The 17990-nt window shown below is 43.9% G+C and overlaps 1 protein-coding gene across 1 annotated transcript; it reads right to left on the bottom strand.

Moving 5' to 3' along the window:
• Positions 1-794: 794 nt before the first annotated feature.
• LOC110502366 lies at positions 795-14261 on the bottom strand. The gene is made up of 18 exons (XM_021580333.2): positions 13370-14261; positions 13123-13155; positions 11267-11439; positions 11062-11107; positions 10842-10967; positions 10618-10722; positions 10203-10421; positions 9779-9916; positions 9485-9589; positions 9242-9367; positions 8912-9118; positions 8626-8766; positions 7746-7850; positions 7529-7617; positions 6655-7357; positions 4565-6439; positions 4113-4197; positions 795-2773 (listed from the first exon to the last, which is right to left on the bottom strand). The coding sequence occupies exons 1-18, from the start codon at positions 13928-13930 to the stop codon at positions 2142-2144; spliced, it is 5469 nt and encodes a 1822-aa protein (XP_021436008.2). The 5' UTR covers positions 13931-14261; the 3' UTR covers positions 795-2141.
• Between the last annotated feature and the right edge of the window lie 3729 nt (positions 14262-17990).

The raw sequence follows: 17990 nt of genomic DNA on the forward strand, positions 1-17990 counted from the left end.
TCCTCATTTAGAGCCAGTTTCATCACAGCACTTGATGGTTTTTGCAACTGAACTAGTAAACTTTAAAAGTTATCGAAATTTCCCAGATTGACAGACCTTCATGTCTTAAAGTAATGATGGACTGTAGTTTCTCTTTGCTTATTTGAGCTTTTCTTGCCATAATATGGACTTAGTCTTTTACCAAATAGAGATATCTTCTGCCACTTTTACTGAAAAGTTGATTAATGTGCACGGTCTCTGTAAAAAATAAACTCAAACTCACATAAGGAAATCAGTCAATTGAAATGAATTCATTAGGCCCTAATCTATGGATTTCACATGACTGGGCAGGGGCGCAGCCATGGGTCGGCCTGGTCTGACTTAGCAGCCAGATCCAGCCAATCAGAACTAGTTTTTCACCCCCAAAAGGGCTTTTTGGAATATCGCTGTCCATCAATGATTCCCAACCAAATGTATGAGTTTGTGCAATTTTGACAAAAACAATGTCTATACTGTGTTGCCCTAAGAGTTGTGCAATGTTGGTAGAATTTTATTCCAAATTAGTCACAGCTGTAATGACCGTCAACGGCACTTCCACCAAGTATTAACTCAGGGGGGTGGAGATTTATGCAATTATATCAGTATTTTAGATTTTCTTAATTTTAAGGCAGCAAACTGATTTTTTAAAGGGGTGTAGACTTTCCAATGTATTAGCCAGGCTACACTGAAAACGTACTGTGTCAAAGTAGTACCAACATGGAATAGGTTCAAGTAGCCTGCCAATCTAATGTATAATTAAAGACACAAGTCATATCTTCATAATAGTCTGGTGTTTATTGTCACACCATAGAAAGATGATCTTTCAGGATTGAAACGATGAAAATAGCAGTACGTTTAGTAACAAGCCTTATGACAGGTGTACATTTATTTTTAAGAAACATTCTTTCAGCGACTAAACACACAACAACGAAAAACTTACCCAGATGCATTTTTTTTTTTTTAGTTCTGAAAATAATCTTTAGGGTGCATTTTCATCGATCTTGACGCTCTGTGCACTACATGTTTATCTCAACAACGTCAGATGTCACAACATGCACACCTCACAGTCACCTATGTACGTCATTTTATATTTCGATCGAAATAATACAGAAACATCACAGAAAAGTATGGTGACAGAACTTCCAAAATTACTACACTGTACATCAACACTGGATTGCACAGATCTTTGTTATTGAATGCTGTATCATTTCCAAAAAGTGACAAAAAATTAAAAATGTTCTCTTTTTAAAATATAATTCAGCTGAACTTGTGTTACCTTTGCTATGTTGGATGTTCAAAACCTAGTCCTGAGACCATCCTAGAAAATGGATAAAGGTAAAGAGACTCCTAGGTAGGTAGGAGGGAAAGAAAACTTGACGCTGGTCAGCAACAAGCAACCTTACAGCTTGGATAGTGAACAAAAAAAAGAGAACATTAAGTTACAGAAATAAAAGGTAAAGTAATACATAAGAGAACCCTGGAGTGGCCAATCTGCTAGCTAACTACTACACTAGAAAAGCTCTAGCAACAGTGTACAAACAAAAGTTACCTCTTGTATACCTGTAGAATTTCCGTTGGATATTTGTGTACTTTGGACAATAAAGTCATCTTCCTTCTTCTTCTTCTGCAGTTAACTTAAAAATTGAGTGAGTATATGTTTTGACAAGAAAGAGACAATGTTAGAATTTCCACTTAACAGACCTTCACTTTTACCGCCATAATTTACAGACAACCTAGTTTGAATGCCTCTTCTATCACAAGTTTTATATCTCAGAGGCTTCAGAGCTGAATGAAATGCCAAGCACATGATATTTTCCAATTATCTAGTTTATTTGTTTCTGTCCAACAAAATTCATACAATAAGTAAAAGTCTAGCATTTTATGGATAAACAACATGCTAATCATCAGTATGCTAAAACTTAAAAAAAGAAAAGATTACATACAGAATTTAATCAAAGTGGATACTACCATAACAGAATGTATTATTTGCAATGAAGTAACATTACATCTAAAATCAACCCGTAGGTTGGTATCCAGCGCTCCAGCACAGTAAGGTAACTATGACAACAGAGAAATGAAAATAAAACCACCCTCAATAAAAAAACAAATTCATTGGGCATTTCTTAACTCATCTCAGGACCATTGCTTGCCTCGGTCTCCCACTTCTCCAAAAAGTCCTGCAAGTTCAAGTTGAAAGTATCAATACCTTTACCGGACAGATGAACACCATCTGGCCTGTACAGGCCTGCGTCTGAGCCACACATGATGTTGTCATGGGTCAGAGCAGTGCCACCTAGCTCAGCGATGATGGTGTGAACTCTTCTGTTGATGGCAGCCCTAACATTGTCCACTGCGTCGCTGTCCTCTGTGTGCCTCCAGGAAATCCGGGGCAATATGTCAGACCAGACCAACAGGCATTGTGGGAAAATGCTCCTCATGGAGGTCAGGTCCTTCTTCACAGATGCCAGAAGGGCCTCAGGGTTGTGGGTGCCCAGGTCATTCCCACCCAGGTGCAGGATGACCACGTCTGGGCTGGGCCACTTGATCTTCAGCTGGTCAAGCTGGGGCAGCAGCTGGGCCCACGTCATGCCCTGTGTGCCCTTCCACCACACCCGCACACTGCTGGGGTCCATGCCCAGTTGCATGCCAATCTCGGGCGACTTGGCCCTCATCTCTGCCCAATATATAAGGGAGTGGCCACAGATCCACACGTTCCTAGGCTCTGTGTTTGCAAAGGTAACTTTGGGAACTTTCCCTGTAAAAACGCAACAATAACACAGGGTACATGTGTGGGTTAGCATCACAGGGGCTCTGCGAGGTTGACGTTACTGACGCTCCGGCTCTTGGGACTCTGCAGGCTGCTGGTTGGCTGTTAATCTTCCATCTTTGGCTCAGAACTGATCGAGCTGACACTCAAGACTATGTAGTTAGTTAACCTAGTCTAGTACTATAAAAACAATTATCATAATGAACTGAGGTATGAGAAATATTTGACACTAAAGATAGCTTATACACTGAAGCTAAATAGCAAATGACACCATCTGCAGTCTGACCTAGCTTACTCTTCTTAACATAACACTACCACACCCTCATTTCCTCATTATTCAGGCCCTAGCTAGTTGTCAGATTGACAGCAGTCCCAATATTTATCCCTGTTTTGGAGTAAAAACAACACTAACAAGTCCCCCCAAGTAAAGGTTTCGCCCTAGCAGTAGAAATTGGAACACCCACTCCCCTAATCAAGAAACGTATAGTAATTCTAATATTGCCAAAAAGTCCTAACACTTTTGCGGACTTCCTACAGCTTACCAGATCCCTGTTTCTGTACTACACATAAACAATAATGCAATTCAACAGCTTAAGACCTGTTGACGCAAACTCTGCTAAAATACTTACCTTTATCTGTTGGAGAAAACATTACATGTTAAAGCTAGCTAACATTAATATCTGTCTTTAGAGTAACTCCTGTCCAGAGTAAAGGAACATGGGAGTATATGCCTATCTATTGTTTCTGTTAGTATTCGTTTATCTGAGCAAAAGCACTTGAGTCTTGAAGACCACATGCTTAAAAATCTGAATTGCATGCACAACAAATAAACATATTTATTAATACTTCATTATGAGCGTAAACCAAGTATGGGAACTCATTTTCCTACTAGAACATACTCGCATTACACAATTCAAGACAAGTGCTAAGCTGGTAAATCGTTACAGGGCCTTTCAAAGCAAATATATAGGAACACTTAAAAACCTAGCCCTAACACAAGGATAAAAACAGAAAATGTACATCTAGGAAATTTAATAGCTAAAGCTATCCAAGATATCACTGAAACCTGATTAACTATGGCTGGAATATAGGGAAGTAAAACCTACATTAAACCTGTCTAAATGAAGCCTCAAATCTATCTGTGTTCCCTCCATGGCTGGTTCTTGACACCTACAGTATGGTATCATCTCATCCTGTACTTTAAATGTGTGTTTAGTGCCCGGTATCAATTAAGTTGGCTATAGCTCTTGACTAGTTCTGGTATGACCTAATCTTAACCAATGTGTGGCTGGACACCTCTCTACACTTCAACCTCACTAAGGGTTACCTGTTGCGTTCTTCTTCCTACTGTCACGAGTATCGTTCATTCTTTGCTGATTCTTCTGTCTCATCCGCAGGTTAAACTGCTCCAGCTACAAAGCGACACACACACACACACACACTGTAAATACAGTCAATTCCTGAATGCAGCAGCTTTGGACTGACTTGCCAGTGTGCACTAAATCCAGAACATTAAGTTAACAGAAGCAATTTAATATTGGGAATACAAAAAGTGTACACGCACTGAACCTTTCCAAAATGCACTATCAGGAATTTACAATTTCAGACAAATACCCCAACAGCTTTAAAAAATGGCCTATAATGCAATTCAAATGTCAACAACACCAAGGACTGAAGGTGGGTTGCTGGCTTGTAGATTATACACAAACTTAACATGATCAGACGGGTACAACTTTTTCTCATTTCTACAAATGGAATGAACAAAAACATAAAACATACCCTTTTCTTCTGTTTGGCCTTGATATCGTCTTCCGTCACTGGTGGACCCGGAGTCTCTGGTGATAGAGGGGGAGGCGAGGGCTGACCAGCTGCAGCATCGGGGCTTTGTGTGTTGATCTGGAGAGGTATGGTGATATTATGTCTTGGCGAATCCTGCTGTGCACCGGACCCACTTTTGACTGTTTCAATCACCTTGAGGCATCTAGACTGGCTGTTGACTTGGAGGATTTGACTTAAGACATCCATTGTGGGATTCGATACAGTCACCTGATTCAATATATTCACTTGTTGTGTGAGCTGAGTCTTTGCAAACGGTATCATGGGGGCACCAGGATGCCCATAATAAGCGGTGGGCAAGGCCGTGGGTAGGCCAGGGGATTGTCCCACAGGCGAAGCATAAGTATACACCCCAGCTGTTTGTTGACCAGCAGGAACATAAGGTGTGTTTGTCAAGGATGGGACAGGGGAAATATTTTGGGGGGGGCTTAACGGACCGGGCAGCAGTGATGAGAGATAGTTGGTACTACACCCCTTGCTAGGCCAACCCTTAGGAGCAATGGGCTGTCTCTTGTCAGGGAAGTTCCACTTTGTGGTGGAATAGGATGTGCCAGGATGTGAGGAGGAGGTGGGTGAGGTGGTGGGGGGCGAGACGCTCACTTTCTTGGTGAGGCTCTGCATCTGCCTTGCCTTCTCCAAGGCAGCCTCCTCTTCCGGGTCAAGGAACCCTCCATATTCCGGGGTGTCTTGGGGGCTGAGGTACACCTCCTGCTGGGAAGACCTGGAGGGCGAGGCCGATCGGAGGCGTTCGGAATCAGATGAGTCGGTGTTGCGTCGCCGATGCCGATCTCCCCGCCTAGATGAGTGCTTTGTCTCTCTCTCAGAGGAATCTGATGAGTGTTTGGATGACTTTGTCCCGTAGAGGCGCTCCTGGGTCCTGTCTGCCAGCTTGGTGACCTCGGAGGTGTTTAGGTTCAGGCCGATGGCCTGGAGCAGGCTCTTGATCTTGTCAAAGTGCTGTGTCTTGTCCTGACTCTCCTGCTTCTTGGTCTCCTCCACCGGGGCTCTGGCTGGGCTGGACCTCCCGTCATCCCTGGATCTGTCTGTGCGCCCAGGTTTCTCATAGCGCTCCTCCTCAGCCGCTGCTGCTGGGGCTTTACCCCCATAGAGGAAGTCATCCTCTTCTTCCACACGTTCAGGTTCTCTCAGGAACTGGGTGTGGGATGTCATTCCTAGAATCCCGGAAAAGCCACCACTGTCCTGGATTGCTCTCTCGTGAGGCAGCAGCCGGTCTTCGTCTCTGGGGTCATCTTTAGCCTCAGAGGTCTTCACTCGCTCCATGTCGAAGGCCCTGTGCGGCCGCTCTGGCTCCTCCTCTCTTCCCCTGTAGGCATCCTTGTACTGATCTTCATCCCCACGTTCACGCGACCCACGATAACACTTTTGAGGGAGGGAACTATCCTCCTGAATACCAGCAATCTCCTCTCGAGACTCCTTGACCACAGTGGACAGCAGACCGGCATCCACACCTTTGTTGAGGATGTTGAGGAAACGGGCGAGCTGGGTGTTCAAGTTAGGGTTCTTTTCCTGAGACTCTCGGCTGGGAAGAGGTCGTTTTGAAGAATGAGGGTCAAGAGGTGTTTGGCGAACTGGAGAAGGTTGTGATGGGTGCTCTCTAGAAGTCTGCTCATATGGATCATACTTTGCAGATAGGTCAGGAGCAGGATGTCCAGCAGGTGAACCTTCATAATAGGACTTCTGACTGGATGTTTGGGTGAAGGGTGGTTGGGCAGAGTGTGGTTTATAGGGCGTCTCAACGTCATAACCGTACTGTTCCACAAGCCTTTGATCAAGAGGTTGAGCTTTAGGGGGTTCAGTCTGCAAAGAAACAAAAAATTTTCCCACCACGTCATACAAATCAAAATTGTCTCATGTCGTGCTGATCACAATAATATTGACTGTAATAGGTTTCTTATATCGATATATGAAAACTATGTAAAGCACCAGCACCCCATGGAATATAACCAGCTCTTGAAATTCCTAAGAACAAATGATTTTCTAACTGAAAAATAAGTTTAGAAATAACAACTGACCTGAATTGGGAAAAGTGGCCCTGTGACATGGTCTGGGCGCTTCTTCAGAATGGACTTGGGTTTGATGTCAGTGGGTGGTTTAGGTTGTGGAGGAAGCTCTGGCATTCCATGATTGTAGTCAAAGCAGGTCTTCTCCATAGGCTTCCCTTCTGGCAGGAAATTGGGAACTCCACCATGTTGCTCCATGGCGACCATGGCTCTCTTGCGGTATATCAACTCATTGAGCTCATCTAGTTCCCTCTTCTTTCTTTCTAGCTCATCGTTCATTCTATCTGGAGGTTTACTTCCCGAGCTTGAACCGTTCTTGGAGCTCCTCTGACTGCTTCCATCTCGCTCCTTGCTGTGGCTCCTTTTCGAGGATGTCCTCTCCTTGCTGCTGCTTCTGTGCTTGGAATCTTTTCTCTCCAGACTGTGGCTTCGCCTCCTGCTCCCACGGCTGCTCCTCTCCCTGCTCCGACTCCTGCTGCGACTGCTCCTGTACCTGTTGCTACCATCCTGCTCTTTGCGCTCCCTGCTGGTGCTCCGCCTTTTCTTCACCCGGCCAAACTGGTCTAGGCTGGGGCTCCGGCTTCGGCTTCTGCGCCCGTATCGCCGCCGGCTGCTGTCCGAGTCCTTGCCACCAGATCCAGAGCCAGCAGTTTTTGACCGCAGAGTTTTTACGACAGCTTTCATCTTGTCCGACTCCAAGGCAGGTTTGTCGTTGCTGGGGCACAAAATAATGAGGGAAATGACTTCGAGCACATCTGTTAAACGTTTAGATTTCAGGGTACCTGTGGCTTGAGCTAACAAATGGCATCCAAAATCGTCACACAATGATACTTTACCTTGACTTCATGTTGGAACCAATACTACTACTAATCACAATCAAACTCACGTAAGATCATCATCTTTGTGCTCTACTTTGACACCTGCGCCCTTGATGAGCAGTTTTGAGTCTCTCATCAGTTTGATGGTCATCTTCTTCTGTAAGACAATAGGCAATTTAATACAACATATACAGCAACATGTCTATCCCATAGGTCAATATGACATCCCCCAGCACTAAACATCATGGACCAAAAGCCTGTGACTTTGGTCAATCATAAACCAACCTTTTCTTTTGTTGCCACGCCCACAAGCTTGGGCACACGGGTGAAGACACTGTCGATAAAGCGTTTGATCCTGATCGCTTGGTTACCTCCTTCAGCTGTTTCAAGCTAAGAGAAAATGGAAAGCGTTCAAATGCCCAGCGCAGATGTTTTTATCTCAAAATCAATTCTGGGTAACAATTAGCTAAGTAACAGTTTGTAACAGTTTTCCGTTAAAAATGGTAAAAAAGCAACAAAAATAGCTTTTTAGCTAAAAACTCATTCTCAAACAAGGTTTTTGAAAACCTTGAGGGGAGTGGGAAAGGACACCAAAGCGCTGCATTAACCAGTTAGGATTGTGGCGCGGGAATCACAATCCACCAGAGTGGAGGGGCTTAAAGGGAGGGATATGTAACCTGAAAACTAACTGTTATTTGCAGAGAGGTTTTGAACTTGCTTTGATAATCGTCTATTTGCTTAGATTGCCAACGTTGCAAAACCTGCTGATTAGAAGGTCCTGTGGTGATTGTATTTTCAACCAGCAAGTATAGGGAAATAAAACGGATCACATTCTGTCATACTTTTACAGTGCTAGTTTCATCAGCTGTTGTACAAGTATGATACAAAACACAGGATAAAATAATTGTGACTGTTACTGGGCCTTTAACGTTGCTCTTTCTTTTGAAAATAATCATCATGTCAACCAGACTCAGTGGAGGACAGTATTTAAATCGATCCATGTGACAGCAGCAGTGTGGGTTATATGGAAATGTAACCGCATGATCCTCAAGTTGGAAACTGGACAAAATAACTAAATTTATCTAAATAGCTACTTGCATGTACAGTATACCAATAGATATTAATTTCCCCATGCCAATCGGATCACAGCTCCAGGGAAACTTACCGGAATGACACTAAACTCCACCTTCTCTGAGATGTCCAGTTTCGTCTCCTCCATGACCTCAGTCAGATGGAAGAAGAGCAGCTGGGGGCTCTGATGGCACTTAATGGTCCCAGAAAGCTCCCCAGCTTGCACCACCACACCCTAGAAGGGAAAACACTTCACTTAGACATACTGTGCAAATCCATTAAGGCATTACATAAACCATCCCATCCTTCTTTAGTGTGGAAAAACCTAGCCAGCCTCAGACTTAAAGACATAATGTACCACATGCTAAACATGATCTTACAGTTCTGCGTTGCTCTGTTGACTCCTCAAACGTCTCGGAGAGAATCTCCACGTTGACGGCACGCTCCTCCTTGGTCTCACGGTTGGTGGAGATGTTAAAGTGAACCTTGTCTCCGTCGAACATGGTGGCGTCAGTCAGAACGTCAGCGGCTTCAAACGATAACGGTTTCTGTGTGCCACCCACCCACACCTCCAAAAGGCCCTGCTCCTGGAAGGAAAAGGAGATAACATATTCTAAAATCCATGATTTGACAACCCAAACGTTCTCCAACAAGAACACATAATAAAACTGTCTGATTTATACTTTCAATCTCTTAGTAATACACCGTACCTGCTTCTTGTCGGACACCTTGGGGACAGCCTTAATGACCGTTCCTGCATGCTGCACAGTGCTAACGTCCTCAAACACCACAGTCCTCTGGGGCAACACCATCTCCACTGGGGCCACTGGCTTCCACTGGAGAGACAGTAATAAGGACATGATTGGGTATGTCACAGATGAAAGTACTCAACTCTGAATGACAGGAGATTTTCCACCACCTATCAGATTTTGCACTGAACTGTGCCCCCCCACCTTGTCTTTTCCTGCAGTGTCTTCAACCTTCTTCTCCATGGTATCTTCCAGTGTCACCAAGCACTTCAGCTTCCTTACTCTGATGGCCTTCTCCTTCCCTTTGATCTAATGAAAACAATGACGACATGTATCAGTCAATCAACAAATCATTTATACATTGCTATACTTAGGATCAAAACCTTCACATTTACAGGGTACTAACATCATTCCCAGGTACAAACGGGTCCTAATTCAGTGTCAACAAACTCAATTTGCCATACAATTATGTGGATGGGAAAGAAACAGTATGCTCACTGTGACGACTGTGAAGTCCACCTCATCCATAACAGCGAACTCAGTTAGACTCATGTTCTCTGTGGTCTCAAAGGGCAGGTTGTTCTGGTTCGCTGCCATTATGGTGCCAGAGCCACCCTTTACGCTCATTATCACACCCTGGTTAAGAGAGCAAAAACTATATCAACAGCTAGCTACAATAGGGATGGCCAACTCTGGTCCCACTGGGCCACTTTGTTTGCAGTAGTTTCTTCCAGCCCAGCTCTAACACACTTGATGTAAATAATTGTGGTCTCAATTGAAGATCTTGAATAGATTATTATTTGACTCGGGTGTAGTCATACTGCGCTACATGGAGGCGTGCAGCTCTCCAGGACCAGAGTTAACGTCCACATTTTTTAACAAAATTAAAGTGTAAGAATATAGGTGTGCCACTCAGACTTACCACCTCCCTCTTCTCTCCAGTGATCTTAAAAGTCTGTGGTGTCTTTGGCCGAATACTAGTGGCTCTAACGTTTTGGGAAACTATGTCGGTTAACAAATTGAACGTCACATGGTCCCCTTGCAACAGGGTGATGGTGCTGTCCTTCTCTGAGTAAAGCAGCGCTCTTGTCTTGCCATCGATGTTGGCCTCAATTTGGCCAGGTTTCTGCTTTGCACCAGGCTGTGTGGGGGCACATACATTCAGTTAATACCAACTGGGACATTTTTAAACGAGATGCCAAGTATTAGTCATAACAAGCCAAGCATAGAATCAAATATACTTACAATAATCAAAACATCTCATTGTGGCAGTGATGAAAATGTTCATAAAGTCAAGAATTAATATAGTTTTTCTTTGTGCTACAGAGTTCTCTCACCTGCTGCTCCGGGATAGCATTGCAGACAAAACCTTCAATAATGGTGGAGTCAATCTCCTCAGTCCCCCCAGGAGGTACAGATACATCGGTGGCACACTCCCCTGCCTGGGTTTACAATACAGGGAAGTATAAAAAAGGCAAATACAATGAAAACCAATTGCTCAAACTCCTCCGAATGTTTTCCTTTTAACAGTATCTAGCTAAATGTTTCTAAAGTGACCCACCTTCTCCTTATAGGCTGTAAAATGCACCCTGACTCCAGGTATCATGTTCTTGGGCACTCCCAGAAAAGCATCAAAAGTGAAGGAATATTTTTTGAGATCGTCTCTTTCGATGTAGCCATAAGTTGGCTGTGGACAGGAGAGCACAATTTGAGAATGCAATGTTTACTAGTGGAGATGTAGAACCTTCCATTCAAGCAGGATTCTCAGCATTTGGACTTACCCCAATAAACGAGATGACCCCCTTGGATCTTCCAGGTGGAGGAGGCCTATGAGTTATAAGTGTTGAGAGGAAAAAAAACATATGCGTATAAACAGAACTTCCTGAACAACTAATGAAACGTATGGAAGATCCAACTACTGTATGCAATCAAACACTAATCGCACAGTGATGATGACACCCAATTTGTTGACATAATGACCATTACTTGTCATTGTAGCTCTTCTTCCCTGATGATTTTTTGTCCTTCTTGGACACTTTGGTCTTCTGTTCATCAGGCTGGGGTGGATCAGGCTGAGGGACCTCGGAGCCCCGGCAGAGTCCCCACACATCAGGCACTACAGTTGTCTCAGTCGGAAGGAGGGCTGTTGTCGGAACGGGCTGTTGTCGGGAAGAGAAAAGGAGCCAGTGAAAAGTTGAAAGTAAGTAGCAAATTGTTATTGAAATTGTACACTGCTCAAAAAAATAAAGGGAACACTTAAACAACACAATGTAACTCTAAGTCAATCACACTTCTGTGAAATCAAACTGTCCACTTAGGAAGCAACACTGATTGACAATACATTTCACATGCTGTTGTGCAAATGGAATAGACAACAGGTGGAAATTATAGGCAATTAGCAAGACACCCCCAATAAAGGAGTGGTTCTGCAGGTGAGAACCACAGACCACTTCTCAGTTCCTATGCTTCCTGGCTGATGTTTTGGTCACTTTTGAATGCTGGTGGTGCTTTCACTCTAGTGGTAGCATGAGACGGAGTCTACAACCCACACAAGTGGCTCAGGTAGTGCAGCTCATCCAGGATGGCACATCAATGAGAGCTATGGCAAGAAGGTTTGCTGTGTCTGTCAGCGTAGTGTCCAGAGCATGGAGGCGCTACCAGGAGACAGGCCAGTACATCAGGAGACGTGGAGAAGGCCGTAGGAGGGCAACAACCCAGCAGCAGGACCGCTACCTCTGCCTTTGTGCAAGGAGGAGCACTGCCAGAGCCCTGCAAAATGACCTCCAGCAGGCCACAAATGTGCATGTGTCTGCTCAAACGGTCAGAAACAGACTCCATGAGGGTGGTATGAGGGCCCGACGTCCACAGGTGGGGGTTGTGCTTACAGCCAACACTGTGCAGGACGTTTGACATTTGCCAGAGAACACCAAGATTGGCAAATTCGCCACTGGCGCCCTGTGCTCTTCACAGATGAAAGCAGGTTCACATTGAGCACATGTGACAGACGTGACAGTCTGGAGACGCCGTGGAGAACGTTCTGCTGCCTGCAACATCCTCCAGCATGACCGGTTTGGCAGTGGATCAGTCATGGTGTGGGTTGGCATTTCTTTGGGGGGCCGCACAGGCCTCCATGTGCTCGCCAGAGGTAGCCTGACTGCCATTAGGTACCGAGATGAGATCCTCAGACCCCTTGTGAGACCATATGCTGGTGCGGTTGGCCCTGGGTTCCTCCTAATGCAAGACAATGCTAGACCTCATGTGGCTGGAGTGTGTCAGCAGTTCCTGCAAGAGGAAGGCATTGATGCTATGGACTGGCCCTTCCCGTTCCCCAGACCTGAACCCAATTGAGCACATCTGGGACATCATGTCTCTCTCCATCTACCAACGCCACGTTGCACCACAGACTGTCCAGGAGTTGGCGGATGCTTTAGTCCAGGTCTGGGAGGAGATCCCTCAGGAGACCATCCGCCACCTCATCAGGAGCATGCCCAGGCGTTGTAGGGAGGTCATACAGGCACATGGAGGCCACACACACTATTGAGCCTCATTTTGACTTGTTTTAAGGACATTACATCAAAGTTGGATCAGGCTGTAGTGTGGTTTTCCACTTTAATTTTGAGTGTGACTCCAAATCCAGACCTCCATGGGTTGATAAATTTGATTTCCATTGATAATTTGTGTGTGATTTTGTTGTCAGCACATTCAACTATGTAAAGAAAAAAGTATTTAATAAGAATATTTCATTCATTCAGATCTAGGAGGTGTTATTTTTGTGTTCCCTTTATTTTTTTGAGCAGTGTATCATAGAGATGACAAGACAGAACAGACACAGTGGCACTTACCCACGACGGCGGAGGAACAGCATAAGGGTTTACCTAAAGGAGGCAGACCTGATGTTAGGGATGATTTATTTTAATATTTTAATCATGAAGAACAAACTAATTGTTCTAGATTGCACATTCAAACCATGTCATGTTATTATAACACCAAGACAGTTTAAACTTTTTTTTTTTATTGTTTTTTTTACAAGTATAACATTGAGAATTTGCCATATGCAGAAAGCACTACAAGTTGTCTAGCTAACATTACCTCGCTTTGCCAGGGTGGAGGAAAGCCAGAGTTGTCCACCAGAGGTGGGACCATGGGCGGCATACCTGGGGGAGGAATACCAGGGGGTGGAATACCTGGGGGGGGCATAACTGGCGGGGCCATGACTGGGGGGGGCATTGGTCCTGGTACATTGCCCATCATTGGATCATATGGTCCGGGCATACCTGGACCATACCCGAATCCTGGCCCATCCATCGGTGGCCCATCAAAACATCCATCCATAGGTCCACCTGGACCCATTGGCCCATACCCATCCATGGGGCCTCTTGGCCCGTATCCATCCATGGGGCCACCTGGACCCATTGGCCCATAGCCTGGCCCATATCTGTGATAATCTGGGGGCATGGGGCCTTGCATCATTGGATCTCCCATAAAGTTAGGATGTGGACCGGGGCCACCGTGAAAAGGACCAAAAGGTCCAGGCGGCCCACACCAACCTGGTCCTGGGCCCATGTCAAATGGATGGGGCCGCCTTGGTCCCATGTCAAATGGAGGAGGTCCATTGCCTTTTCCACGCTTCCGACCACCTCCTCGTCCCATTTCGAAATGTTTTATGAAAGCTAGCTAGCTCGCAAGCTAACGTAAGCAGAAAGAACTCTTCAAAGGGGACGCGAACGTTGAAATGCTGGCTAGATTACCATCCTAGCTGGGTACATATCTCTGATATTGCTATATATGAAGGTGCACGTATTCACTATTGCAAGTTTGTGGTTTAATTGGTAAATGTTAGGTTAACGTTATATGGAAACTCAAACAACTCACGTTAGCGGGATAGCTATATAGCTAGCTATATAACCTCACACCACCAGATCCGAGCGAACTTGTTGCGGATATTGTGGCTGTGGAGACATGACGTATATCCGATGTAGATAGCGCCAATCCATAGACTGTGAAAAAAAATCGATGAAATCATATGAAAGGGTCGCCACTAGTTTATACAATGTATCTTCTTAAAATGTGATTTTAAACATAACCCAAACCACACTGATAACCTTATGCCAGAAATGTACCTTAAATTAAGACCAAAAAGCACATTGGTAACTAGTCACAACCCCCCTGCCCTGACCAACCAAATATCCCCCCCACTGCAACTGCATGGGAACTATTCTCTAGCACTCTATGCTGATATTACGACGTTAATAATTGCTATATAGCAGATACCTTTTCAGGACACAGACGCTGACATTCGAGCTCAGAAAGGTCGAATATCGCCACTAACAGCACAGGTGATGAAATTACATTTGAAATGAGAAGTTAGGTACTGGCAAAGACACTACAGTATGTACTAGGTTTAGAATCTCTGTGTCCACAGTTTAGCAGATATTAAAGCGGGTGCAGCGAAATGCTTATAGTAGTGTGGACTACAACTAGCTAGTGTGTATTTAAATCTGTCCAATTTCACACATGTACCAGTGTATTAATATGCTTGTGTGAATCGGAAATGTGTTTTTCCATATCCCACTCTCCCTAAAACAACCTCTAAGTGTGGGGTGAGGGTCACGGCCAGGGTCTGCCACATCCTGGTCTATTATTCTGAACATAAAACCAAGACACTCCATCAGCCATGGACCTTAGAGGCTGCTGCCCTATGTAAAAAGACATGGAACACAGGTCACTTTAATAATGAAACACGGGTCCCTTTAATAATGTTTACATACTGTTTTACAATTTCATTTGTACAGTTGAAGTCAGAAGTTTACATACACCTTAGCCAAATACATTTAAACTCCGTTTTTCACAATTCCTGACATTTAATCCTAGTAAAAATTCCCTGTCTTAGGTCAGTTAGGATCACCATTTTATTTTAAGAATGTGAAATGTCAGAATAATAGTAGAGAGAATGATTTATTTCAGCTTTTATTTCTTTCATCACATTCCCAGTGGGTCAGAAGTTTACATAATTAGTATTTGGTAGCATTGCCTTTCAATTGTTTAACTTGGTTCAAATGTTTTGGGTAGCCTTCCACAAGCTTCCCACAATAAGTTGGATGAATTTTGGCCCATTCCTCCTTACAGAGCTGGTGTAACTGAGTCAGGTTTGTAGGCCTCCTTGCTCGCACACGCTTTCTCAGTTCTGCCTACAAATGTTCTATTGGATTGAGGTCAGGGCTTCGTGATGGCCACTCCAATACCTTGACTTTGTTGTCCTTAAGCCATTTTGCCACAACTTTGGAAGTATGCTTGGGGTCAATGTCCATTTGGAAGACCCATATGCGACCAAGCTTAACTTCCTGACTGATGCCTTGAGATGTTGCTTCAATATATCCACATAATTTTCCTTCCTCAAGATTTGTGATGTGCACCAGTCCCTCCTGCAGCAAAGCACCCCCATAACATGATGCTGCCACCCCCGTGCTTCATGATTGGAATGGTGTTCTTCGGCTTGCACGCCTCCCCCTTTTTCCTCCAAACATAACGATGGTCATTATGGCCAAAAAGTACAAAAGTACAAAAATGCGCATTTGAAGACCTTAGTCTGGCTTTTTATGGTGGTTTTGGAGCAGTGGCTTCTTCCTTGCTGACGGCCTTTCAGGTTATGTCGATATAGGACTTGTTTTACTGTGGATATAGATTATTTTGTACCTATTTCCTCCAGCATCTTCACAAGGTCCTTTGCTGTTGCTCTGGGATTGACTTGCACTTTTCGCACCAAAGTACGTTTTTCTCTAGAAGACAGAACGCGTCTTCTTCCTGAGCGGTATGACGGCTGCGTGATCCCATGTTTATAGTTGCGTACTATTGTTGCGTACATGGTACCTTCAGGCATTTGGAAATTGCTCCCAAGGATGAATCAGACTTGTGGAGGTCTACAATTTATTTTCTGAGGTCATGGCTGATTTCTTTGGATTTTCCCCATGATGTCAAGCAAAGAGGAACTTAGTTTGGAGGTAGGCCTTGAAATACATCCACAGGTACACCTCCAATTTACTCAATAATGTCAATTAGCCTTTCAGACGCTTTTAAAGCCATGACATCATTTTCAGGAATTTTCCAAGCTGTTTAAAAGCACAGTCAACTTAGTATATGTAAACTTCTGACCCACTGGAATTGTGATGCAGTAAATTATAAGTGAAATAATCTGTCTGTAAACAATTGTTGGAACAATTACTTGTGTCATGCACAAAGTAGATGTCCTAACTAACTCTACAATGAGATAGTTTGTTAACAAGAAATTTGTGGAGTGGTTGAAAAACGAGTTTTAATGACTCCAACCTAAGTGTTTGTAAACTTCCAACTTCAACTGTATATACTGTATTCTAGTCAAGGTCATTCTATTCAACTACTACTGTACATATGCTATTCTATCCTGCGCATTCTTCAGATATACTACATATTCTATCCACATACTGTCCATAATGTTTATACATCCCATTACACACACACATATATAAACACACATTATATACAGTACCAGTCAAAAGTTTGGACAAACTTACTCATTCAAGAGTTTTTCTTTATTTGTACTATTTTCTAAATTGTAGAATACTAGTGAAGACATCAAAACTAAGAAATAACACATATGGAATCATGTAGTAACCAAAAAAGTGTTTGTTAAATCATTTTGAATAGCTGTGCAGCGACGCTCCCCATCCAACCTGACAGAGCATGAGAGGATCTGCAGAGAAGAATGGGAGAAACTCCCTAAATGCAGGTGTGCCAAGCTTGTAGCATCATACCCAAGAAGAATCGAGGCTGTAATCACTGCCAAAGGTGCTTCAACAAAGTACTTAGTACTTAGTACTTAGTATGTGAACTATGTGGAATATTTTTGGACCATTAGCTTCCCTGAAAACAGGTACTAACAGGAGGGGCAATATGAGTCTGCCAGAGGTCTTTACCCTGATGGGGATAGTGATGGAGGCTTTGGTGGTCCACACAACAAAGAGGCAGGTGTCCCTTCCAGTGATGTGGAGCTGCCTTTGGACCTCATGGAGGCTGTAAGACCCTCCCTCCATGATATAGAAATATATAAATCCTTCGACTTCACTACCTCTTCAATGGTGTGGTCACTTTTGCACCATAGGGACACTTGATCCCCACCACTGCTGTGGTGCCCACCAGACCATCCGGTAAGCCACCCTGGATCCCAGACTCCGTGATCCAAAGCCCTGACTCATGCACATCCATCTCTGTAGCCATTTGATGCCCCCCTCTTCGTTGTCTGTGCCCCACTTTACAGACAACACCCAATCCAACGACTGAACACTTTGAAATGCAGTCGTTGTAAGAAATGTGCCATTTAAATCAAGTTTGATTTGATTGATGACATTACAGCTGTAGAATATTTAAGTGCAGTTTTTCCATAAACGTTTAATTGATAACTTGGGGTATTACCACTTGACAATTCTATAGTGGAAAGGATCCTATAAATCAAGACTGTGTGAATGCATGACTCTGGTCATTACATTTACATTTCAGTCATTTAGTGACTAACAGTTAGTGCATTAATTTTAAGATAGCTAGATGGGACAGCCACATATCACAGGCATAGAAAGTACATTTTCCCCCAACAAAGTAGCTATCAGTAGATTAATTTGCATCAATGACAACCTTCTAGAACTGAGTTATCGCTCATAGATGTCATGTATTGTCATGTTGT

Source organism: Oncorhynchus mykiss, chromosome 23 (genome assembly GCF_013265735.2).
Source record: "Oncorhynchus mykiss isolate Arlee chromosome 23, USDA_OmykA_1.1, whole genome shotgun sequence".
Lineage (NCBI taxonomy): Eukaryota > Metazoa > Chordata > Actinopteri > Salmoniformes > Salmonidae > Oncorhynchus > Oncorhynchus mykiss.